This window comes from Dryobates pubescens, chromosome 4, assembly GCF_014839835.1.
Source record: "Dryobates pubescens isolate bDryPub1 chromosome 4, bDryPub1.pri, whole genome shotgun sequence".
NCBI classification, from domain to species: Eukaryota; Metazoa; Chordata; class Aves; order Piciformes; family Picidae; genus Dryobates; species Dryobates pubescens.
In genome coordinates, this window is record NC_071615.1 from 11,945,191 (window position 1) to 11,971,732 (window position 26,542).

The 26,542-nt window shown below is 40.3% G+C and overlaps 1 protein-coding gene across 2 annotated transcripts; it reads right to left on the reverse strand.

Moving 5' to 3' along the window:
* GSPT1 (G1 to S phase transition 1) lies at positions 1-24,202 on the reverse strand. Of its 2 annotated transcripts, none has more exons than XM_054180589.1 (15): positions 23,772-24,202; positions 12,456-12,503; positions 12,006-12,047; positions 11,060-11,287; positions 10,296-10,329; positions 8,729-8,806; positions 7,198-7,378; positions 6,697-6,851; positions 5,308-5,448; positions 4,474-4,567; positions 4,069-4,149; positions 2,177-2,350; positions 1,445-1,534; positions 930-1,098; positions 1-257 (listed from the first exon to the last, which is right to left on the reverse strand). In XM_054180589.1, the coding sequence occupies exons 1-15, from the start codon at positions 24,064-24,066 to the stop codon at positions 205-207; spliced, it is 1,863 nt and encodes a 620-aa protein (XP_054036564.1). In that variant the 5' UTR covers positions 24,067-24,202; the 3' UTR covers positions 1-204. The 2 variants fall into 2 exon arrangements, with proteins under 2 accessions (XP_054036564.1, XP_054036565.1); XM_054180590.1 differs by lacking the exon at positions 23,772-24,202 and adding an exon at positions 23,371-23,407.
* Between the last annotated feature and the right edge of the window lie 2,340 nt (positions 24,203-26,542).

Sequence of the window (26,542 nt, forward strand, 5' to 3'; positions counted from 1 at the left end):
ATTCAACAGTGGCATAGCGGAGCTCTCAATATGAGAAAGCTGACATAATGTGGACCTTTGCTGTGAAATTTTGTCTTTGCAAAATATGGGGGGGGGGGGAAAAGTTTTATCAATGGGCAGAAAAATAAGAAGGCGGTGTGAAGTAGGCTTTTGCAGAGTCGATTTTCCTCACAGTATTGTGCGGGGGGTCATTGAGAAAAATGCTTAGTCCTTCTCTGGAACCAGTTTCAGAACTTTTCCAATTGCAATGGTCTTACCTAAACCAAGGAGACAAACAGAAGAGTTACGCTGATTGTGTAGAGAACGGGGAAGCCTCTAAGCAGATGAAAACTCTTCTCCCAAAATACAGGCTCTTGAGAGTCTCAGAAATTGTACAGAGAAGAAGGAACAGTTGCATTGCAGAATGAAAGCACCAATGTATTTTAAAAGCATAACGAAATCTTAAAAGTAAAATTGCTATTCTCACATGAAGAATACATTGTGAATTGTGGGAAGCCTGCTCTGTATTCACCTAAGGAGAATGCAAGGCAGAACCTTTTTACCAGATCTGTTTACTGCTTTTCAAAGAGAATTTTTAAAAGATGTTCCACAAATCTACAAATTTTACCAGGGCAAGCATGAGTTAAAGCCCAGCACATAGCCCCTGCTTTCTAACTCCAAAGAGAGAAAGTATGGTATTCATATTGCAGCTGGACATTGCAGGATACACTAAGAAAAGAGTGCTGGTAGTTTTTCAAATTCAACCCTTTTGCTTCCCAGTGCATCTCACTCCCCTGTGGTAAACCACACTTTTTGTTACTAGCAAGAACTCTGCACAGTAGCTATTTGCTTAGGTTTACTTTTCCAGTGTTACCCAGACTGTGTATGGTCTCCTACTCCAAATAAGTGCATTTTCTTTTTAGCAGTTAGCAGCTGTCAACCAGTCTTACCCTCATCTCTTAAGGTAAAGCGACCCATCTGAGGGAAATCTTTGAATGTCTCAAGGCAGATAGTTCCTGCTGTCCTTAAACGGGCAATGCATACTTGATCTTGTTTCACAAAACGGGGCCGTGTCTTACTTTTTTCTCCTGTTTTTTTGTCTACCAAGCAGATTAAGGCCTGTATTAGGAAAAAAGACAAAGAACAAAACAAATAGGCAGCTGTGATTGCTAAAATAAGGGTTATTTTCCCTTGGTGAACAAAACTGATGTGATCTTAGAAATAAACAAACCAACCCCTTTTAAGATTTACTGCACAAGAGTCAATCATGCCTTACCACACTTTTCAGAAGGTTTATGCTAATAGCTGAAGTAATTTTTGGTTGTGTTACAGTACTGACCAAGGATTCCAGTCAAGACTGGAGCACTGATGTATGAGTTGCTCTGCAGATGTACATCGTGACAGAACTCCTCACCCCAACAAGAAAATTGCCTATATTTGTATTGCAACTTAAAAGGATACCTACTGTTATCTCAACTTCTTCAATACAGGTGTGGATGTGCAGCACAGCATTATAACCTGGGCAGATAATGGATTTGTGCTCAATTATCACTATCTGCAAAACAATTAAAAAGAAGTGCTTTTTTTTTCTCATTTCCATTATAGAAGAGCAGAGAATAACCAAGTGCAGAACTGTATTAAAACATATCGGACAATACACACACAATAAATTTCTGTGAAAGAAAACCCCAAAACCCTAAGTTGTGTATGATATGAAATAATGTAAAAATTGGCCTTACAAGCTTTTGCTTTCATGATTACAGGCACCTAAGCCCACACTGAGAAGTTCCATTAAAAACAAATGTTGCTTTAAAATCTCAGTGATGTCAGAGTGCTGGACATACATGCTATTGTCAATTTAAAGATAGGATAGTGAATGTGAAATCTGAACTGAAATGTTCAGAACCCCCTCTCCAGCTTTGTTGCCCTTCTCTGGACATGTTCCAGCAACTCAACATCTGTCCTAATCTGAGGGGCCCAGAACTGGACACAGGATGACATCCCTGCTCCTGCTGGCCAGACTATTCCTGATATAGGCCAGAATGCCATTGGCTGCCTTGGCCACCTGGGCACACTGCTGGTTCATGTTCAGCCTACTATCAACTGAACCACTGAAGTCTGGATTTCATGAAACACCAGGGAAACATTCTGCTACATTTTCTCCACCTGCACAGCAATCACATGCTAGTTATTCTACCTGGGCATCAAACGTGCGTCCGGAATGACACAGGTTGTTGGGATCACAGAGAATAAATCCTGGAAGGATCTCTTCCTCTTCAATTCCCTTCAGTCTGATCTTTAGATTTTCACCTGGGGCTACTGAATCAGTTTCTACGTCATCAGAAAGGATTCCAAGAACTTCCACATTGTGCTTAAAGAAAGCAAAAAAGCAGTTTTCTATTGTCAATATTTTAGTCTGGTACAAAACAACTGTAATATAACAGGATTTGAATAAGTAACTCCATTACAGTTTAAATTCATTATATTTGGTTCTGCAAGCTTAGAAGCATTTCAAATACTTGAATGATGAGTTATTGATATCTAAAATAGCATATTTAATAAACTGTTTTAATGTAATTCTGTAGTATATATGCAGTGGAAAGCAAACTGTAAAAATATCCACTCTATATTTCTCCAAGTGAAATGAGTTTAAAAATTGCAGAGGTGAGATACAGCAGATGCATATTATCTAAGAAGAAAGCAAAAGCCACATTGTCATATGGGTATGTTGCATTCAAAATGTAGCATTCTGAATATTAACACAATCCAGGAAATCCTAGAATCCTGAAGTCCTTCAAGATTTCCAGGAGAAGATGATACAAATACCAAATGTATCTTAATGAACTTTCTCCAAGCAAACAGCAAAAATGCATTTTCTAATGTTCCTGTATGTTTTAACCTCTCTTTGGATTTTTGCATCTTCACACAGTTCTAGATACCAACAGAAAAGAAATATTGGAAGGACTGAGAAGTTAAATGAATTGTTTCAGAAGCAACTCCATTTTGCTTCCTGAAGTTTTAGTACAATCCTCATAACTGCCAAAGTGAAAATAATAAAGTATGTCATCAAAAGCAGCATCTATATACTGATTATAAATTCTGTAGTTTTAGTTAAAACCACTTACACTTTATTAATGTCTCCTAATCATGTCTGGGTGTCAGATGCAGCTCAAGCTGTTCTATAACAAGCCACTGTCTGTTAAATTACCTTTTGAAAAGCAGATCTGAAACTGTTTTAGACTCAATTTCAGCAGCTCTTGTAAAAGGTGACACAGAAGTCAATCTAATTAATGTATTTTGATTAGGAAACCATCAGCTTTCAGTAAGATGTAGCTTTATTGTACATTTGATCTTTGAAATACTTTGCAGCAAACTACCTCAGCCTACAGAACTGTAAAAAGTGTGGCATCTTGAAGCAAGATGACTTGAATAGGTGTAAGGATAACATTTCCAGGCCCTTTTTGTAAGAAAGCAGTGGAAACAAACACTACCATTAGCCAAGTACACTATTCTCATCCACGGCTTTTCCCCAACTGTGTTTTTACATCCTTCATTTTTGCATTATCACATTCCTCAGGAGAGCATGACAATTCCAAATAGTCATCTTCCAATCTGGAACCTAGCTGCAAAACCAGCCTAGTCTTAACAAAAGCAAACTTTAGGTCTTTAACTGAAACACACTGTGTACTGTTTGTGTCCTTCAAATATTCATTTTCCTCTATTTAAGGAAGGGGTAAAAAAACAACCAACAAACCCACAATAAAAAAGGGGCAAAAATACAGAAGTTTTGAGTAATTTTAACCCACAGCAGGAAAAAGTTTTGTGGGCCAACCACAGAAATCCAAAACAAAACAGTCCAAATATGCTTCAATGATTTGTAGCCCTGGAATTGAGTTTACTAAGGAGACACTACAGGAGTTCTGAATTAAACCATACACACACCTGGGAACATCACTCATGTACAACATGAGAGCTTAGTTGTGTTCAACTGAGAAACAGAAACTTCCCTGACTCAAAGTGATGAGAATCTTTAAGAATCAAGCTCTAAAAAACAGAGTAATAACATTAAGTACCTAAACCTTACCATACCTTGTTTGGCATCATCACAAGCTGCTGTCCTTTGCAAATGGAGCCCGACTCCAGCTTCCCAAGGACCACAGTGCCCATATCCTTCACAAAAACAAATTACATACAAGTTGGAAACATTTCTCTCAAGGGTCTACTCTATTTATGATACAACTCTAAGTATGACTGCTTTGCCTTTAGTTATTCAGCACTGCTATACTTAGTGTTTTGGAAACTGTTCTGATGAGAGATTACAGATTAAGAGCCTCACATAGTACAATTATTTACTTCCCACCTCGGTTCGACAGTTGGCAATGCAGACATATCAAAGAAATGAAAACCAGCCTCTAAAAGTACAGCAGATGGTCCATTTGCTGCTTTTAGAAAACAGTCCATCTATACTTTCAAAGCTATTGTTTTAATTTGTACCTTGTATTTATCCACTATTGGCAGCCTGATTGGTCCATCAACTGAGCGGTTGAAGTTTGGCAAGTTATCCAGGTATGGAATAAATGGTAATCCACTAAAAGAACAGAAGGCATTTGTTTCAAACATGAGAGCACCCTTCTATTTGAGATTTACTCAGAATGGCTAAATGCAGTCCAACAAAAGGCATGATTTTCATTCTGTTACCATTAAAAGCAGTGACCTCTAAGAGTTAAATGTATCATAACATCCCATCATTAGTGTCTGCTTTACCCTGACTGACATGCTAATATCCAGGAAGCACAGGTATCTTAAGTTACATTACAGACATGTTGCAGACAGTAATTATTCCTGCAAGACTCTTGCCAGATTCATAACGTGCTTTGGAAATACAAAACCATAAGCAAAGTCCAAACTGGATTTGCATTGGTATGTTTTAACTGCCATGAACATGACATCCAGTGAGAGACATGGCTTGTCACTAATTATAATACAGCTTCAAGCAAACTGGGCACATTAAACAATTACTCATTCTTGCAGCATGTCAACTGCAGCATTCCTGGGAAAATCAAGGGCTACTACAGCACTCAAACTCACAAAGCCTAAGAACACTGCTAATACTATTACAGAGTCTGCTAACTTTAATCTTCTGCAGTTAGCAAATGCTTTTATTTGGCTTATTGCATGGCTGTGTTCTTATTGCCCTGACTGCACTTCAAGCACTTAAGAAAGCACAGCTACCACATACCATGACTCTGCTTCTTCCTAACTTCACTCTAAAATTCACTTTCATTGAAATACAGCAAATATTCAGGCTGTTCAATTTAAGATACATACATATACCAAGGACAGAATTCTGACTGTTCTTTAAGGTTTGCACCAGTCAGTCCTGAGCATGGCATGAAATGGATATCCTTTTTGGGATTGAAGCCAACTTTCTTCAAAAATGGCACCAGTTTCTCTTTACATTCCTCATATCTGTAAAAATGACAAGCAGATAAAGTAAAGTTTCAATGATTCCAGCACGACAAAACCCACAGACATTTAATTTTCATCAATGAAGTTGTTCTGTGAGCAGCAAGCAAACCTAATAAAGCTGTGGCTTATTCACATCTTCACCCCAGGCTTCCAGCACAACTTGGTATTGTCTATTCCCCCCATTCCTCTGCTCCATGAAGCATCGTGTTTCCTCCGTAAACCTCACTTAGTGGTCTGAGTAAGCAGCAGCATGTATCTATATCTGCTTTTTAAGACATAGATCCAGGCCAAGATAGCAGGACAGACCAAGCAGACAGCTACTGAGTCTTAAGACTTAATGCAATCTACTTCTATTGCACTTCTTCCTCTCAGTTTCAGCTGAATTCCATAATGTCAGAATTTTGGGGCTTTCCACAAAAAACTTCCATGATCCTTGACAGCACAGCAAATTCTCTGACAACTCTTATTATACTGTGGAAGAAAACTCCATCCCATTATAACACAATTAACTCCAGGGAAGGACTAAGTTATACTTTTTAGCATCCTGCTTGAAGAAGAGAGAAGAAAGCTGTGACAGAAGCTGTAGATTAAAATCCTTTAGCATCATTTGATCATTATGGCAGAAGAGAATAACTTAACCTTTTCATTAGTTACTTAAATATTACACAGACTTTCTAGTTATTTTTATCCAGCCTCTATCACTGCAAGATTACCTCCCCTCTTCTATCAACTGTGATCAAACACCACTCTAATATGTTATTTCCTTATTCAACTCAGCTTACTATTTAATAAAAACTCCAAATAATACAGGTTGGACACACAGTGAACAGGATAACTGCTGTTCTCACCAAATCCAAGCTAGGAGTTCTGCAGATATATGGCCAAGCAATCAAGAACCTGGCAAGCTGAACTACTGAAAACAAAGCTGCTTCCTTGTAAGCTCAATATAAAGTTTCCAAGTCAGCAATTAAACTATGTTAGAATGCATGGATCTGTTCACTATGGCTGCACAGCTCCTAGCAGCTGAAAGTGCATGTTTTGAAGTAGCACAGAACTTCAGTCTTAGTTGAGAGACCCTGTGCTTCTGCTATTTCTGCAGTTTTGAAAACCTCTGTTTACCAGTCTACCATTCTTTCAGCAAAAATAGGATGGGGATAAAAACCATCTTCTTCAAAATTACTTCAAAACATAAAAATCACTTTTAAAAAATCAGTATCTTTTAAAGAGGGTGAAAATTTTTACACTCACCTTTCATTACTCCAGTTTACAGTTGGATCATCCATTTTATTAATAAGAACTATTAAATGCTTTACACCTGCTGTTTTTGCTAACATGGCATGTTCTCTTGTTTGTCCACCTTTCTCAAATCCAGTTTCAAACTCTCCTTTTCTTGCAGAAATAACCTAATTAAAAATGCACATTTTAGTAAGAGTTCTACAATGCTCTCAACAGAGCAATCAACAGGTCATACTGTTTTATGCCAAAATAACTTTGGGTAGACAAAACTACTAAAAGCTTTCAAAATGCTCTGGCACATCCTCAATATTACCCACTAGTTTCTGCACTGACAAAAATAGCATGAGACTTGTAGACAATTTTATGAAGCTGATAAGTTACTCCAAAACCCACTCAACTTGGTAAACTTAAGATCATTTTGCTCACTGACTGTAACTAATCAAAAGGCTTTAACAAGCCAACAAAACCTAAAAAGCTTAATTCCACAGTATATTCAAATTAAAAGAATCTTACCAGCACAGCAAGATCAGCCTGAGAAGCCCCACCAATCATATTTGGAACAAAGCTCTTATGTCCAGGAGCATCTAGAATAGTGAAGTGTTTCTTCTCAGTTTCAAAATAGGCACGACCCACTTCTACTGTTTTACCTTTGTCTCGTTCTTCTTGGTTTGTGTCTAAGGCCCATGAAAGGTACCTAAAAAAACCCAACAAACCAAATATTCTAATTCTGTATTTTTACTAAATTTATGTATTATGATTAATTTATTATAAAATAACCTTTTTTTCTGCTCAGCTGTTCTAACCATCCCAGCATTACCGAACTTGAGCATTTCCAAGACCAACAGTGATGTTTTATTGAATGTCCTGGGAGCTGCAGTGCCCAGAGCTGACTCTCCCTCACTAAAACCCAACTTCCAGTTAATACATTCTCCACATAGAATCATAGAATCAATAAGGTGGGAAGAGACCTCAAAGATCATCAAGTCCAAAACCTCATGACTACTAAACCACAGCACCAAGTGCCATGTCCAATCCCCTTATGATGCAACCTCAAGTACTTCGAGCATTGTCTCAGTTTGAAAAGCACCTCTGGATCAAATATAAAACAATTCCCCTTTCTCAATACAACTAACTAAAAATTAGTTCTGATTTGCATATTTGTATTATGAGAACTGTTATTAGTTCTTGGCTGTTTGCACATAATAAACAGAGGTTGGCTACAAAATAGACATCACCTTTATTCACCCTGTCTTTGATAATTTGATCAAATCTATTGTCATCCCATCCTAATCATATTTTATCCTATTGGCCACTGACAAACCTAGATTTAATTTAGAAACATGAACTGCATCTTTTAAAACATTATCTAGTTCCTTCAGGCTATGAAAATTGGTGACTAGAAAGGGGAAAGGGGAAAAAAAATACACTCTCCAAGAAAAGCAGTGGTAACTAAACTAACTGGCTTAACATGTCAGTATTTTCCCACCATTACCAGGAGCTCATTTAGCTTGTCTTTTGTATCAACTGATAATATCTGAAGAGACACTGCTAGCTCAGCTGCTAGAGATCAGAGAGGGGGCATCAAGGACTATTAAAACACAAAGATGTCTTTCCAGCTCAAGAGGTTCCCGAGTCAGAGAAAGCACTAAACACTGGGAATTACAGATACAAGCAGTAGTTCTTTGTCACCGATTCTGGTCTAGATAGCATGGTAGATAGCATTTGGTTTGTACCAGTATGCATGCTCCTCTGGCCTGTGTTCCTGGAAGCTTTTGGCCAATTCAAGCATCAGGTTTTACTCAGCTAACAAGATTCAAGAAGGAATTTGTGCGGTAGCTGGACGGAAAGTTCTTTTCGCAGAGTATTTTTTTAGGGAAAGGAACATTTCTGAAGTGTCTACTCTGCACTACAGTACAGAATTTTGAATTGCAGAGTAAATCTGCTCAAATTTCAAGACTCTCAACAGATGAGCTGAAAACCAGTTTCCTACTTTCACCACTGCACAATGAGAAAAAGCACACTATTATCTTTCATAAGTTCATACCATGTTTCTCTGTTTTTTTCTTTAGCTTCTCTTTCATATTTTTCAAGTGTTCTTTTGTCAACCATTCCTGTCAAATACCTAAGAAGGTGGGGGACAGGGAAGAGGGGGAGAAAAAAACAAAGGGCAGTTTTACATAAGAAAAACACATTTCCAAATATATAAATACTCATACAATCCCTACAAACTATTTTAAAACACTACAATAGCCTGAGGTGAGCAGCAGTGGATTTTTTTTCTCCACAAAAAGCCACACCACTATCTGATATGTAAAAGCACATCAGTACCACTTCAGCAGAAGTATGAGGATTGGTTTTTCTTTTTCTAAACTTCCTTCTGCAGAGCATTTCATAATTAGTTTAAAAAAGGAATTACATCCTGTTAACTCTATTTCTGAGACTACCCCAGTATTTCAAAATCCATTAAAAATGATAGGTGAAATTTTCACCACCACCACCACCTCCTTTTCTGAAATGTAAAGGAAAGTATTTTTGATTCTTTTTTTTTAGATATGACAGGTAAACTGATACTTTAAGAAAGATCTTTTAGTTATGAAAAGCATCAAGTAGTGTACAGTTCTATTATATTAGAACTTCCAGATTTTCCCTCTGCTTTATCTTCTAATAACAGTAATCTACCTAGAAAATGAATTGTAGCAGTAAAAAAAAAGGGTTAATGACTCAGTTGGTACAAGCACTCTAATTTTTTTCCCTCCTTACAACAAAGGGATATTCTGGGGAAATGAGAGACCACAGAAGCCTTTAGGAACACAACACATTGGTAGGAGCATTAGGAATAGCCATCTCCTTGTACAAGGAGAATACTCAGACACATCAGATAATGAAATGCTAATTTGCTCTAGTGGGAAGCACAAGGTTAAATGTAGCATGACAACTCCAGCATTCCAGTTTGATCAAAACAAAACAAGATCAAAATGCCAAGACAAAGACCTCCCACTTTTGCTGAGAATATTATTTTAAAATCACAGAATACTTTGCATCAGCAGGATAGCATTTATTTATTTTTTTTCCATGTGCTGCTTGCTTTCCCTTCCTTGGTTTTTACAAACTGTAAGACTCAGCTGCATTTATTTAAATAAATGCTCATTAAAATACTGCAGCCTCTAGATACTGTTTATAAAATAGACTTAGAAGATTAACTATTGTAATTTCAAATTTTGAAATCAAATTAGGCCTATTCAATGTTTGGTTTTTCTTTAATCTTCACCAAACCCATGAAGTTTAACAAAGGCTGTAAGCAGCTTCACATAGCATTTTAAAATGACAAACAGTCATGTTCTAAGAAAGGGATTCAAGTGTTTTAATTTAATAATGTGAGTTCTTTAAGAGTTGTTTCTGCTAAGTGAAACTCCTATAGCAGTAAGATCAAATCTGCTGGATTTATGGATTTCCAAAGACAGTTAAGTAACTAAATTGACAAAGAGAGTAACATTCTGTTTTAAAAATACTCATCTATGCTGATTAAATGCATAAATATTACTAATTTTACTTAATGTTTTTAATTCACAAGAAAACCAGCTAGTATAAAAGTTGTTTAAGAATTTCCTTACATTATTTGTCCTCCAATAGTTGATTTTCCAGCATCTAAAAAAAAACAAAACACACAAGCCAAACCAAAAATAAATCAACAAATTGTCATTCATGGTTTAAAATAAAATCTTACAAAAAGAAAGCAATTACAAAAAAGTTAATCTAATTTGTTTTCAAACACACATATTTTAATTGTTTTAGAAGCATCTCTCAGCTTCCCTTGTTTCCATAACAATTCACTGTCAAGTTGATTACACTGAGTTTTGAAATCTGTTATCATACACGTGAACTGGGCATCATCCACAAAAAAACCCACCTCAAGCAGCAGTGATCTAGAACAAGTGTGAGTTAAGAGTGTGGGAAGCTCTTGTAAAAGCCCTCTCTCTGCTTGCTTTCTCATTTGTCCCTAACATCTCTGGGCTGCTCTTCAATATTGGGATGTACCTCTACCCACCAACTCAAGAGCAGGTGATAAGAGACTACAAATTAAATTTACTGTAAAACTGACAATTCACTCAATCTTCTGTACTTTTGACACCATTTAAGAGTCTTCTGAAGCTTGTTGAAACTATTCAAATGGGGACATTTTGCTATAATGGCTTCTTTTAGCCAACAACCATGCTTATCTGTTGTTTATAGCAGCTTGATTAGAATGAATACTTCTAACCTGTAGACATGGTGAATACAATACATCCCTACAAAGAGGGATTAATTTCTAACCCTTCAAGTTCTAGGTAATACACAACACAAAGACCCAGCTGCTCCACATTCATGTACAACTTACCTACGTGCCCAATGAATACTACATTTACATGCTCTTTTTTAGGAGCACCTGGCGGTGCTACAACAGACTTCGGTTTTGGTATTTCTTCCTCCTCTTCCATCATTTCCTGAGTGCTTTCTTCAGAAGGGCCTGCATCCCCTGTGGGACCACCTCCCAGTTCTGCTTCACTTGTTTCTTCTTTGTGGTCCCATGACTCTTCTGGGGACATCTCCGTCTCTCCATTTTCCACTAAAAATTAAGCAATTGCATATATTCAAATAGATAATGAAATTAAAAGCACTGACTATGGAGAAAAGCTCCTGTCCCAAAGATGCAATCACTCTGTATTAATTTCTTCCTGCACAGCAGTGGCCAATTACTGCTTGGTTTTGAAAGGACAATTACTGGAAGATTTCAAATTGACTTGTGTGTGACATCAGAAAACTATGATTCACAAGGATTAAGAGACTTCTGTTTTAACAGGACAACAACTTTTACAAGGGAAAAAACAAATGTGAAGATCCACTCAGACCATGATGCAAGCCTGAATACACAGATACACACTACCACTTGATTAGAAAGAAAAGGAGAGGGATAGGATAGTGCTTTAAGTTCTCTCCACTGCCCTACAAACATAAGGGGAGACACGTTCCATGTTCTGATTGCTCATATTAACAAAATACATGGAAGTGATCAGTAATCACAATTTCCTGCACATGAATGGGACTATTTTGCCATTGGAAATTATTTTCAAATAAGGCACTGATGCTTTTTCAGAGTCCAAGTAATGCAACTGTCCATTATTTCTTTCCTAATCTAAGTAAAGACACAATGGAAACTAGTAAGAACCAAAATTGCAAAGGCTCAATAAGGGATTCTTCAATTTTGTTTTGCAATGGTTCAGCAGAAGCATTACAGTAGTATTTTATAGTACTACCACAGTAAAATGGAACAATTCTCATCTTACCAACAGATTCTGAAATTTCCATGTTAACAGCAGCATTTGAACCTGGGGGTGGGGAAAAAAGGAGAGAAAAAAAGGAACTCTTAAGGACGTATTTACCATGACACTATGAAGAGCAAAGAAAATTTGAACTACTCAATTAGTAAAAAGATAGTTCAGATATTTGGGCACTTGCCAATGCTGTGTAATATACAGATTCAATTTTTAAGATTCTGCTTCATGCAAGCATTATGACCTTCAACAAACCACCTGGTCTTCATGTGTGCTGCTTGACTGGCTATAAAATTGTAAATAACCACAGACAAAAATACCACCTTACAATAGAAGTATGAGGATAAAAAGAGTGGAGGTTGGAAAATATTCAGATATTTAATAAGGAGATTCTTAGCAATCATTTTTAAATCATGTTTTATGAAGCTGTGTGGCACACAGTCAGAACACAAAAACAATTACCTTCACAAGAGGCTGTCTGCTCCTCTGGAGAGGTCTCTATTGGTGCACCTGTGGGAGGAAAAATTAACTCTTAGAATTCATGTAAGTAACCAATTTCCACAATTAGCCATTAAAAAAACCACCAAACAACCCCACAACAACTCCCAATTCTATTGAAGTATATTTAAAACAACTCAGTCAAGCAACAAAAACACCTCCCCCTCCAAAAACTGTACTAAACGTAGCCTCCAAGCACAAATACTTGTAAAGAACACTATCTAAAAGTTGTGAACACATCTGTTGTAAAAACAGGTTTTTTCCCCCCACACATGTAAAGATCCTTTAAAACCTAACACTTAAAGTAATTTTTATATACACTGTATTTTACCTGCCTGGGGTGTGGTGACTATTTTAAGCATTAGCATCTAACTGCTATTTCAAAATGTCAAATCTGTTCCACTGTACCCAAAGAAACGATGTGTGTGTGGTGCCACAACTGTACAGCTTACAGGCATACCTACAATGCTATTGTATCTCAATTTCACATAAACACTGGGTAGAAAATGAAAACCAGCTCTTAGGAACAAATTCTTAAGATATTCTGTACTACTTAGTATCAAGAGAGAATTCATTCATTCACATGCCTGGTTAAGTTTGCCAGTTCTTAAACACCACGATACAGTTGCATTACTAGGAGTGCAATCTTAGTGGTCATGTGCTTATCAAAGCCACAAGTATTTGGCTACTATTTTGGATAGATCACTCAAGCTTCTCATGCACTAAACCATGCCACTAACCTGTATGTTGAGCTATAACTAATTATGAAGCCTACCAAGAGTGATACAATCTGATTAACAGTTAAAAGACATGATGCTCAGAACATTATTCCACATGACCAAGAGGCCTGCTATAATTTACCCCTAAAACCTTAACCTATCAAGATTTTTCTTAGTATAAATTCAAGTTTGAAACAAGTCCATCACCTTGGTTTTTTTCAGCCACATACCAAAATCATACCCTATGTTTAGCTGTACTCCAGCTCTCCTTCAATCCTATTACAAGAACACAGATCTTACAGCATTACTGTATGCATGATGGGACCTGAAGATGAAACAAATCCCCTCAAAAGAACAAAACCATAAAGAGAAGGACCTGTTTCTAAGCCTCTTTGCTTTCGTGCTGTTTGCGTATTTGCTGCAGACTTCTATAAAGTGGAGCAGTGCTGCAAAAGCTGGAAGAGGGCCAGAGGACAAAGCTTGCAGGCAGGGTGAATGTGGGTCACAGCACAACACAACACCCAATGACCAGCAGCAAACAGTGGAGGGGCACAGAAACAGAGAGGAGGAAACTGTTCTGAGCCAGGTTTCCTACACTCCCGTGTTACATTCTACATGATCTGCACTCTAGGGTCCCAAACCCACGGGAATAAGACTTAAGAGAATGATTTAATACAGTAAGTAAATGCATAAGGATAGAATACCTTCAGATTCCTTCTAAGGAATGATGTATTATGTTACTTCCATTTGAGAGCTGGAAAAGACTCAAATCATCCTGTTTATGAGCGCAGTAAGTAGTGGCATAGAACCTAAAGCCTCCATTTTGTGACATATCAGAAGACTGCTGCCTATTTCACACAGTATGGTTGGGATGCATAAATATATTCATTACAAGAATACCAGCTTTTGGTTTCACTCCTGTCCATAATGAAGTATTAAATGCACTTGCCTCGAAACAGAAGCTCTGTAAGTGGTTGAAGAGCAGTTAAGTCAACCAAAACCATTCATAATAAACTTAGCTTTACTTTCTGGTCTGTAATACAGCAGGCATACAGACAAGAAAGAGAAGTTTTCTTCACCAATAACAGAGAGGAGGTAGGAAACTCTTAACCTAAAAAGGTCCACCTGTTGAATTTTGAATTAATCTAGTACACAAGCGAATCAATGCGAAGGTTGTATATGGATCCTAAAGAGTACTAATGCCACACAATCAAGGGGCAACAGGTAACCCAGTTATGAGCAGAGCCACTTACTAAGTTCTGGTCACTTTGGTACTCAAGTGGCAGACATTGAATTTGAAAGTGGACATTGAATTGTAAGAAACATACAGTGTTCCTTCAAAGCAGAAAAGGAGTATGAACTGCTCTCAAAAAAAGTTCATTGTAAAGAAAGTAAAAAACAAAGAATCTTAATTTGCAAAAGAACAGGTTTTAAGTAATAAAAGTAAGCACTCCCTTAGTAATTGTTTACTTCTAATATATAATTTCAGGTTATGTCAAGATAGTTCAGGTACTGGTACACTGCAAATGAATATCCAAGAGAAAAGTTTCACGTTGAAGGGTGAGATTTTGCTCTGTGTGGAAGTGAGCAGATTGCCTGAAGTAGGCATTTAAGACAACCAATTGAAAAAGGATGCACTCCTCCTGCTGCTTGGACCACTGGGTTGCTGCATTTTGCTCTCTGTCATCTCTTCTTCCCTTTCAGTCTTAGTGCATGTGTAACTACTGAAGCTCCACGAAGAGAGATGGCCTGACAGAAAACTGAATCCAACAGCTTTTGGATGGATCAGCAGTTTGAAGCAACTTACTAGCTAGGTAGAAGAGCACTACTAGTGTCACGGCAGAGAGGGCAGGAAGGCACTCCCAACAGTTCAAGGAAAAGCAGTTCACCTTTTAAGTTTCAGTTCTGAAACATCTAGGTAATCTTTGGATCACATGAAAAATGAGATGACAATTCTGAATCTCGTTGACATAGGCTTACTACCTGGGGCTCAATACTGGATTAGGACATGAGAAGAAGTCCAAACTCCACACTGCCCCTGTGGGAAAAATGTTTGGGCAAATCCAGTGAACTGAAGTAACCTTAATTTTGTCCATGAGATGAAGGCAGTCGTTGTAACAAAACACCTTCAAAGATGAGGGAAACTAAGAAAGGCTCTAATAGGCCTTGCAACTTAACCTGATCTCTCCAAAACACAGGAGCAGATAAGCAGTTTTTCATTTTGTGTTTTCTGGAAGTCAGGAAACTCATAACATTTACTGTTAACATAGCTTACTATTAGTGTAAAAACATCACATACTGCAAATTAAACACAAATCTGTTCAGCTTGAAAATTCTAGATTCTCATCTGTAAAAATCATCCAGATAAGAATCTTGTCACATGAAAGGGATTCAAAATCAGTAGTTCTGATGAAATTTGGTTTTAAAGCCAGAATGTGTCTTAAATTATGTCAAATCTTTAAGATGCACATGTGATGAACAATTTGATTTTGCATACCATCCTCCACACTCCATCTCTCATCACACCAGAAGTCAAGAACAGTTGTTGCAACCTTATTCACTGTACTGCACAAGGTGAGCAGCTTATCTTTAGCCCTTTTCAACATCAGGGCACTAGGACATATCTCTTGTCAATGCCATAGGCAAAAATGGATACACAAGCTGCATTTATCTACTGGCAGATCACCAGACAAGGACATTATGGCATTCAGACAGCTGTCTGAAACAAGGTAATTTGTTTTTAAAATACAAAATTCACTGGAGGAGTAAAATAACATCGAATAGAACTAACCAAGTTGGAAAAGACCTTTGAGATCATCGAATCCAACTGATCACCCAACACCATCTGATCAACTAAACCATGGCACCAAGCACCCCATCCAGTCTCTTCCTAAACACCTCCAGTGATGGTGACTCCACCACCTCCCTGGGCAGTACATTCCAATGGCCAATCACTCTATGAAAAACTTCATCCTACCATCCAGCCTGAACTTCCCCTGGCACAGCTTGAGACTGTATTCACACTCCCAGTAAAAACTCCAAAACTGCACAACTTTTAAACCATGGTAATGGGTGTCTAAGCCATAGCTAATGTCTGAAAGCTATGCCACAAACATCCACTCTCTCTCATTCACATGTCTTTCTACTATAGCTGATGAGTTTGTTGCATATTACATTACATTTTGTACTTGCCTTTTTGTTGTACAATACAACCAAAGCTGCACAGGTAGAATGAATTAAAAAGTTATGCCCGAACCTCTGAAAATATTATTGTAGAAGAGTATGAGCAAGGAACCTCACAGCATTAAACAGTTTAGAATGCTTCTTACAGAAACAAGAGACAATGGCTTTATAATGATACTCATGGTGGAATGAAACAAGATTTTCATTTATAGAATAGGTATAGATGCTAAACTGGGATTCAAGGTTAGAAGAGCTGCAGTTAAAATACAGTACTAAAGTCAAAGACAAGTGCTAAGCAGTAATGCAAACTCCCATCTCTATGTAAATGGCAGTATTTATCAGAGGAACACAGTAAGCTGAGGGGTGTCTCCACACAAGCAGACACCATTTCAGCGGTTAAGTGGTCACTCCTCAGCAGCAGTTACCTGAGCCACATCGTGAGTGCCTCCACAGAACTGAGCAGAGGCTATAATTTGCTGCTGTGCATGGCAGCACTCACAGAGCTCCCAGCCTGCACCGCTACTGGAGTGAAAAGCAGTACTGGTACCTCACAAATGAGGTAGACTGAGGTTAGCAGAACTGTTTGCACAACACAGCAAAGTAAAGGGGGGAGGGGGGAAAGGAAGAAAACGAAAAAGAGATACATTCAGTTTGGAAGAAGTGTCTTATCTACAAAACAGTGAGTTCCTTGCTGCTCCTCCAATACAGACACCAAGTTCCTTCACAGCAATTCCTGGAAGGCTGAAGAGTGAAGAAATGCATGACACCTTTCTGTATGTGTGATCTGAACACCTAAGTTCAGTACATATTTACACAACAATCAAACAGTTTCAACAGTTTTCATGGATTACATAAGAGATTTTGCCCCCACCCTTAAAAAAAAAAAGGGGGGGGGGGGGGGGGAGCATAAAAGGGAATTATGGCAAAAAATAAGGGTCTGAGTCAAACAGAACATGAGAATTACAAAATAATTTTAAAAAAATAAGATTCTTAATTAACCAAAACCCACAAAAAAATTACTTACAGCACAAGTAAGTGCTAAAGATAAAGCATTTCATATTCAGTACTTTAAAGTACACATAAATAAAAGGTTTTCAGGTCATTGTAAAGCAGTTGTTTTCAAAGTTAGCTTAGATCCAAAATTATCTTCTTGTCTCTGCCCCACTTCACAGTCTATGCCCAAGCTTCACCAGCAGACACACAGATGTATCCCCAGTTTTGAAATGCGTCAATGTAAGAGCAGTTTTAAGATGACTTCGAAAGTCCTCTCTGGAGACTTTCAAGATCCATCTGGATGCACTCCTGTGTGACCTGCAATACATTCTATGGTCCTGCTCTGGCAGGGGGGTTGGACTCAAGTCTCCTGAGGTCCCTTCCAACCCCTAACATCCTGTGATCCTGTAAAATTTACCAAAAAAACATAACACTTGTGCTGGATGTGTAAGATTTTACTACTTGCTAACATAGTAAAAGAGCAACCTTTTTCCTTCCAGAGTGGGAACACACCTGAAATTTATCTTATCTAAACCAAATATGCTTCTTCACAACTAAGTCTAAGAAGGCTTATAGGGATTTTCAAGGAATATAATGAAAATCCCTTTTCCCTAAGGCCAAGTATTTGTACCCAGTTTATAACTTGATTTGAGAGAGAGATGAGGATACAAGCTCTGTATTAGAACAGGTAAGCATTCCACAGTCTAAGAAAGATCTCCCACAAAAATAAACCTAGGCACCCCATGGATATTTCAGTAAGTTAAGCTCAGGATGGTACATCTACACATGAAAGAACAAACTTAACACAAATTCTCAGTCTGTTAAAAGAAGAAATAACATTGCATTACCTGCCCTAAACTAACTTCTCTACTGGAATTCAGTCAGTGTCATTTTCACACAGACCTTTCAAAACACACTGATTTAACTTTTTACTGCTTTACTCCTTTGCAACAGATGAACAGCTGCTTCTCTTGCTTGTGTCTCTCTCCTCACAAAACAGGAGAGAACTCCAAAATTCTGGAAGTGGAACTGCAAAATCAGGCTGCCAATAAAAAACAAGAATTATCCCAAATAATTTTTGTGTTCATTTCGCTAGAGTAATTGAGCTTTAAGCTAATGTCATGCCTTCAAATACATTAAATCAGTAGTTCAAACCAGGGTGCTAAACACATGGTCAGCAGACTGCATGTAGACTCCAAGACAGTTCTTCTAGTCCACAGCCAGCTCCCAGCAGTCTGTCTTTTACCAGAGTCATGCAAAGGCCACAAACGTGATGAATTATTCTAACAGGAGCAACACAATCCTGGCTACCTTCCTGGGGACGGTTCAGAAGCAGACAAAGGACATCTGTGTAATACATTGGCACCTTGACTGCATCACACAGATATACAATATCTGATCATCTGGCGAGTCAGTGCCAAGACATACAGCCTTTTCCTGCACTGACTGCTTTTAAAGAGGTTGCGCAGCTCAGCTGTCTAGAGAAGCTGATACAGAAGAGCACTGCTCTAGATAGGCAAGTGATGACTCAAATCAAGATTTTTTTTGATAAGGATTTAAACCATATACTGCCATTCACAAAATGACACTGATTTGCTGTCATGTAACCATGGCAAGTTCACCGTTGTGAAGTATTAACATTAACAAGTATTGTCTTAACTTTGCCAGTTGAGAAGTATTAGCATTGCCACCACCCTACTTGTGAGAGAATCATCAGCACATGGCTATTCAAATGCTGACACAAGTGAATGATATAATGATACAATCCTTTATAATAGCTTCTTGAATTGTGGGCTACTAGTTTTAGACAAACCACACTCAGCAAGTTCATATGCAAAATGAAGTCTCAAGATCTGAATTGTTCAGGAGTCTTAAAATACAGTCTATAGAAAATGGTGTAAAATCAGATGGCTGCTTTTGGGGAACATAATGATACACAAATTCTGGAACTGAAAAAGACACTGAAACACCTTTTGTTTCTGATTGGGGTGGCAGAGTGTGTGTATGTGAAACATCTGAATGTCCCAACTAGCTACAAGGTCAAGAAAAATGAAGACAAAACCACAAAGCTAGATGCTATAACCATTTATTTACAGCATCTGAAAGCTGAGGATGTCCAGCTGCTTGAATGTAACTAATTGAAGTGACTACCGCAGGTGAGTGAATATATTTAGGGAGTGAAGCAATCAAAAGGGCACTGATTAAACCAGATGTCACTTGGCTCAAGACTGTAAGATGCGGGTTGTCTATGCTGTAGTTCACAAATTTGCTCAGAAATGTATATGGAATGGTCAAAACAGCCATTAAGTGAAGCAGCAGCGCTAATACCACCAAAAGCATAAAGGCTTTCCTTACACTAGCTGCTATGTGTCACAACACACTTCTTGTTACTTTGTACTAATGACGCTTTTTTCCCCCCCAAGCACACTCACTGCATACTTCAAAGCATTGAACAATTTATGTTGAAAGGGACCCCAGGAAGTTATCTAGCTCTGTCTCCTGCTCCAAGCAGTCAACAGCAAATACTTAAAAACTATTTCTAACATGAAGCCAAACTAACATAAAATATAATAAAGACCATGCAGAAAACTGATCAATTTTACCAAGAATCCTTTGAAGATTTGAGAACTATGCAAAAAAACAAACCACAAGAGTGCAAGCTAATGCTGCATTTGCAGAAATTTAGCTTCTCATACCTGAGATCCAAAACAAAACTTAAGTAGCAAAAATCTTTTTAATCAACCCATGGCAGGAAGGAAGGTTTTAAGTATTCCCTATTATCTCCATACCATGTCTTGATATGGAAACAAACAAAAAGCCCTCCAAGTGCAATTACATTTTATATAAGCTTCCAAAATTAATAAACCATACTGTAAGTCACAGATGCTACAGAACAGTGAAGCTGCAAGGTGCAGTTGTGGTTAAGAACGTTTAGAGGCCCTAACCCAAATCTGCTGCAAATCTATTTTACTGACTATCACACCTTGCCTTAATTTAGTTAATTTCACTAGCTCAGCAACTGCTTTCTACGTAAGTTTCCATGCTCACTGGAAGGAACTGTGGTACAGCAACACCTGGTGCAGACAGACTCAAGTCGTCTCTACTTCACATTTTCAACAAAATCCAACAAGAAAAGCTTTTATGCAAATTAGCTTGACAGACACAGTCTGATAAAGGCAAGTCCTTGCAGCTACATTTGGAACATACTGGTTTTAATCTGTTCCTTAGGTTCAAAAATTTAAGTAACATATGCTTTTTTGCAAAGAATCAAAGGATAATTTAATGCCAAGCTAATTCTGAAACTGTCTGCCAGTAAAAAATATTTTAGTGGCAAACATCAGTCAGGTATTCTCCCTAATATGCAATTTACAATCAAAAGAAAGCACACACAAATCAGAAGTTTTAGAGTAAACTGCTTGGAATGCAGGTCTCAGGAGCTTCAGGAACTTCCTAATTTTAGAAAGTTAACATCTTGTTCCCTAAATGGCTTCTGTGAGCATTACTTCAGTCCTCTAAACACAAGTGATAGGATTTTTATACAAATTACTAACCTCATAGTTATTGTGCACAAAATGGAACATTATTACACACTACAGCTGCACAGTGGAGATCAGTTCCTAACCTACAACATCCTTTGATTAATATGGAATTGTGAAGAAAAGCATTACTAAGGACTTTAGGCAGCTTATGTCCTCAAACTGACACAAAGCTTTTCAGATTCTTCCTAAGAATCACAATTAATGTAGATGCTTCCCAATACAAACCAGTACTTGTACTGCCCTCAATAGAGACAGTAAGAATTTTTTTTTCTACCAATGTCATGAAAAATTAACAGCATGAACACTTAATTCCCTATGGGAGCAAAAGCAAACTGGGTTGCTGAAAAGTAACCTATTCAGCACCATTGCCTAATCACATGTTCTGACTTATTTCCTGAGCAAGCTCCACCTAGTTCTTCCAGCCAGGAGAGTAGTTGTCACCTTACTTGAACATCTGCAAGGACAAGACTGTTAATTACTTTCTGTAACCCAGTACAGCAGACCTGGGAAAGCACGTAATGGGTATGGTATTTCAGTTCAGAAAGAAACTAGGGGGTTTGTTTGCTTTATTGTAAACTGCAGATTTTTTGTCTGCTTAATCTTAGAGACATCCAAGCCAATTACAGAAACTCAAACTTCTAAACCTTAAAGATGACATACAAGGAAGGTGGTAAAGTCATGCCAGGCAGATTACAGCACTATGTAGGAAATGTACTCAGCAGCTAAGATGGAAAGAAAAGAGATCCTGATCATTCCAGGTGACCAATAAAGGCATCTCTGGAAAGGCAAAGCTCATCATAGGCCTCAGAAATAGCAAAAGGAGAGCATGAATAAATAAATACAATGAGCAGGTGAAGAAATCCAGTTGAAATCCTAAAAAAAATAATAAAATATATTTAAAAAACCCTAAATATAGGAAGCCTTAAAATAAACCTTACAAAAGCAGCCAGGGAGAAAACCCAAAGTTAACACACAAAATCCTAGGAAAGTTTTCAGCCATAGTATTGATTATATAGTTAAAAAAACAACAACAGCAAACACTTAAAGCTCACACTGTTGTGGCCAAAAAAAACCCACACTAAACTTAATTTTCAAAGGTGCACTGCTGTTCAGCACAGCCTCAAGCTATCTACTCTATCTTTACACCTGTGAACCTTACCATACACATTTATCCTAAAGGGAATGCAAGTTTGCTCATGGATTCTTGGAATTACATTTCATATGCACTTAGGGGTTGCCTGCCTGCATAGCACATGAGCAACATTTTCTTATGAAAAAAAATAATAAATCAGGAGTGCTGAACAGCTGCAGAGAACAGTATCTGACATTTGCTCTAACACACACACACAAAACCCCAAGTTAATATAATGATATGAAAATTGTAAAAATCCATACATGAAAGTTACAGGTTTTAGTTATTAACATCCAGTAACTTTAAATACTAGGGAGAAGAGGACTAATTAATATATTAAATCAGAATGCAATACATAAGCCACAATCAACAGGAAATTGTGACAAACAATTACAAGCAGTCACTCTAACGAAATTTAATTACAAGAATCAGTATGTGAAATACTAGTCTGTTTCATACTGTAGTAATAGGGATATACAAAATTATAGAATAAGGTGTTAAAACTACCACTCTCAAGCAGGCCTCCAACTCCTTAGCTGTAGGACTGACATTAAAATACTGCCACAAAGTTAGCCAGCATGTCTGACATGTGGAAGGACCCTCAGTTAGGAGCTATACGTTAAAGTAGATCTCCTTTTAGTTCCCATATGCAAAATAAATCTAGTGTAAACACTGGTTACTTACACAAAGATCCTTTGAAATTAAAAGCAGGGTAAATTTCAAGCTATTCCATTGACCGAGCCAGCTAGACAAACCTCCCTTCCCTCCTAATCACTTACCAGCGTTGTATTAGAAAAACCAAACACACTACTTGATAATCTTCGAAAAGACAGCTAAGATACATCCAAACCGTTGGTGACTGAAGCATTGCTGCTCTCCCCAGCAACACCACATTTATTATCACCAAAATCTTCGACAACTTCTCTTGTGCTTCAGGAAAAAGAGCTACGTGGTTTCCTCTCGTCATGGGCGACCCTTTTCGAGTAAAGCTACCAGGAAAACGTACACAAGACCCACACAGAGCCAGACCACACCATACACTGCTGCTGCTTGAGCACAAAACCTGCATCGCGGCTTGGCCTCCCACAGCACACCCCGCAGAGCCCCCACCAGACGTACAACAGCGGCCTGCAGACCCCTTCCTATAGTCCCCACGAACTCTCCGGGCTGCATCAGACGCCGCAACCAGCTCCCCTACAACGCCCCACGCTCCCCGCCCCCGCCGCCCCCGGCCAGACTCTGCTGCCTTGCGCCCCTTCCCCCCCGTCTCCTGCGCAAGGCTTCCCCTCAGTGGCACCTCCATCTGCGCCTACCTTCACCTCACGCTGACGAGACGCTCCTGCCGTTAAGTCCCAGGGCCCAAGGCCAGGTCACTCTCCCACCCCCCCGGGCAGGTCGCCTCTTCGACCACCCTAACCCAGTGCTGCCGCCCAAGCGCGCCGCCCGCACCTCATCGGCCTGACCCACTCAGTCCCCGGGCTGCCAGCCACCTCCCGGTCCAGCCCACCCGGCTCCCTCGCCCGCCCGCCGGAGGCTCTCCACGCTGCGCTCCAGCCCCGCGTGGCCCAGCCCGTCCCCTCCTCCCCTGCGGGGGCCCAACAGCTCTCTTCCTGGGCCCCTCCGCAGCACGGCCCCGAGCTCTTCCAACATGGCCCCCATCCCTCCGCCCTCTGCGCCCACCCGCCGGCTAGCCCTGTCCCGGCGCGGCAGTTACCGGGGGGCGGCGGCAGGCCTGGCGGGGGCGAGGGTGGCGGCAGGCCGGGCGCCGGGCCCCCCCTCAGGAAGGACGGCACGAACTCGGCGGCGTGGACATTGGGCACGAAGGGCTTGGCGTTGACGTTCAGCTGCCGGCTGAAGGCCGCCCCGAGCAGCTCCTGCTGGGCCTCGGCCTCCGCGGCCGGCGGGGCGGACCCCGAGCCAGCGCCGCTGCCCGGCTCGATGTCTGCCTGATCCCAGCAGTCGGGAGCCGAGTCGCTGCTGCTCCCGCTGCCGCTCCCGTTCGCCTCCATTTTGTGGCTGCCCCACAAGCCTCTGCGGCCCCGAAACGTCTCCCAGCGTCCGGGGTAAGGGGGAAGCCGGCGGCGGCACCGACTCAGCACTCGCTCCGGCGATTCCGCGTGTACTCCACCGCCCCGACGCGAGCGCAGTATGGCCTCCCGCAGCTCCCGTACTCCCTCCCCACAGCTTCCCCTGGTGCCATTTTAGTAGTTTTTATGTCCCCGGGGGCCTCATCCCATAGCACGGCCAGGTCCAGGAGTCAGAACTACCCTGCCCATCATCGCTTGCGCGACCTCCTTGGCCCTCCTCCCCGGGAGAGCTGGGCAGTGTAGTTGCCTCTGCGCTCTCTGCGCGCTAAGGAACTACAATTCCTGACAGCCTTCGCGTTCGTCTTCCGTTTTTTCCGTCTCCGCCTTCGATTCTGGGAGGAGACGGGACATGTAGTTGGCCCGAGTGCCTCAGGCGGGACGAGAACTACCCGTCCCAGCAGGCCAGGGTGTAGTATTCCCTCAGGCGACACTGGTGTCTTGCCCCGCAGGGCTCTGGGAAGTGCAGTTTGCAAAGGCGGCATCCCCGGGTGGCTGGTCTGCATCCCCTCGTTCCATAAGCGGGTTGTTTCAGCTGCCGACGGGCGTGTGGAACGCTGCCTCGTCGGGGGAGATGAGGCTGTCCCGGCTGCTCCAAGTGGGCTGTCTCTGCCCCTTGCCGCCGGAAAGCCAGCCTGTCCCGCGGGAGTGAGCGGCGGGGCTTGAGGAGAGCGGGCCCGGCGCGGCGCGTCGCCTCGCTGAATTCCCACACCCACCCTCCCCCCCTTCAGGACTCAGCGTATGGGAGCGGGTGAAGACATGCTCGATTTAGCTTTTATCTATGCAAAATTGCACCTACGTAGTCCTAGAAAGCGCCGGTGCTGAGAGACAGTACAGTGACAGCACCTCCATGGGGTCAGTAACCTCCCAAGTGAAGATTTGTGAGCACGTGTGCACTCGCCTGAGGTGAGCACAATGATTTCTGTACATGCCCGGCTGTAAGTTGACAAGATGTTGTAAAAGTTTGGTAATTCTACAGCATGCTTTCACTTGGTTAGTTTGTGGCAGCATTTAATCTTGGAATGTTCAGCATAAGTACTTAGAACTAGAAAAAACAAGTGCTTGAGAGATGGGAGTTTCTATGAGTGCTCATATACAAAGACTGAGTCATCTGCAGCGTTGTTTATATTAGAACACTGTAGGACAGGTTATGAAGCTGTTTTGAAAGCAGACGGGCTTCAAATAGAATCATTAAGGTTGGACAAGACCTTTAAGATCATCATGTCCAACCATAACCTAGCTACCATGACCACTAAATGAGATCCAAGGTGCTACATCTACAGACTTCTTTGAACACCTCCAGGGATGGCGATTCCATCACCTCCCTGTTCCAACGTCTCACTTAGTGAAGAAGTTTTTCTTAATGTCCAATATAAACCTCCCTTGGCACAACTGAAACCCATTTCCTCTCACCCTATCACTAATTACTTGGGAGAAGTGACCAGCACCAGCCACACTGCAACCTCCTTTCAGGTAGTTACAAAGAGCAACAAGATCTCCCCTTAGCTTTCTCTTTGTCAGACTAAACAACTGCAGCTCCCTCAGCTGCTCCTCTATGACCTGTCCTTCAAACCCTTCACAAGCCTCATTGCTCTTCTTTGGACATGCTTCAGGACCTTGATGTCTTTCCTGTACTGTGACATTCAGAACTGAACACAGTACTTAGGCTGTGGCCTCCCCAGGGCCAAGTACAGGAGCATGATTACTTGTCTACTCCTGCTGGACACACTGTTTTTGATACAGGCCAGGATCCTGTCAGCCTTGGCCACCTGGGCAAACTACTAGCTCATGTTCAGATGTCTGTCCACCTGTACTTCCAGAGCCTTTTCCACTGGGCTGCTTTCCAGCTGCTCCTCCCCAGTCCTGTAGTGTTGCTTGGGGTTGTTGTGACCAAAGTGCAGGACCACTTGGTCTTGTTAAACCTTATTCTGATGACCTCAGCTCATTGATCTAACCTGGCCAGCTCTCTCTGTAGAGCCTTCCTACCCTTGAGCAGATCAACACTCACACTCAGTTCAGTGTCATCTGCAAACTTGCTGATGGTGCCCTCAATTTCCTCATCCAAATAATAAAGATATTAAAACAGAACTGAACCCAGTACCAATCACAGGATTTAATTATCTTTATCACAACTTTTTGGGCCTAGCTGTCCAAGACAGTTTTTGATACAACAAAGAGCCCACCTGGCTATGCCATGGGCTGCAAGGTTCTTGAGCAGAATGCTGAAAATGTAAAGATCTCAATTCAGTAAAAAATCTAGTGGATTTTTGGTGGGAGAACTACACAAATTCCTGAAGAGGCATTTATGTAACATAATTCTGGCACAAGAAGCAGTTGATTTCTGGCTGCACACCAGCAGCAGCATGTATGGCCTTGACACCAAAAAATTATAAATGGCAGG

Bases quoted from the DNA above. Each gene is read 5' to 3' on its own strand.
- GSPT1 (XM_054180589.1), bottom strand. From the start codon at position 24,066: ATGGAGGCGAACGGGAGCGGCAGCGGGAGCAGCAGCGACTCGGCTCCC. The intron at 8,807-10,295 runs GTAAGGAAATTC...CCACCTTCTTAG, and splicing joins ACTATTGGAGGACAAATAAT to GTATTTGACAGGAATGGTTG. The intron at 4,150-4,473 runs GTACAAATTAAA...GTTTTTGTGAAG, and splicing joins CAATAGTGGATAAATACAAG to GATATGGGCACTGTGGTCCT.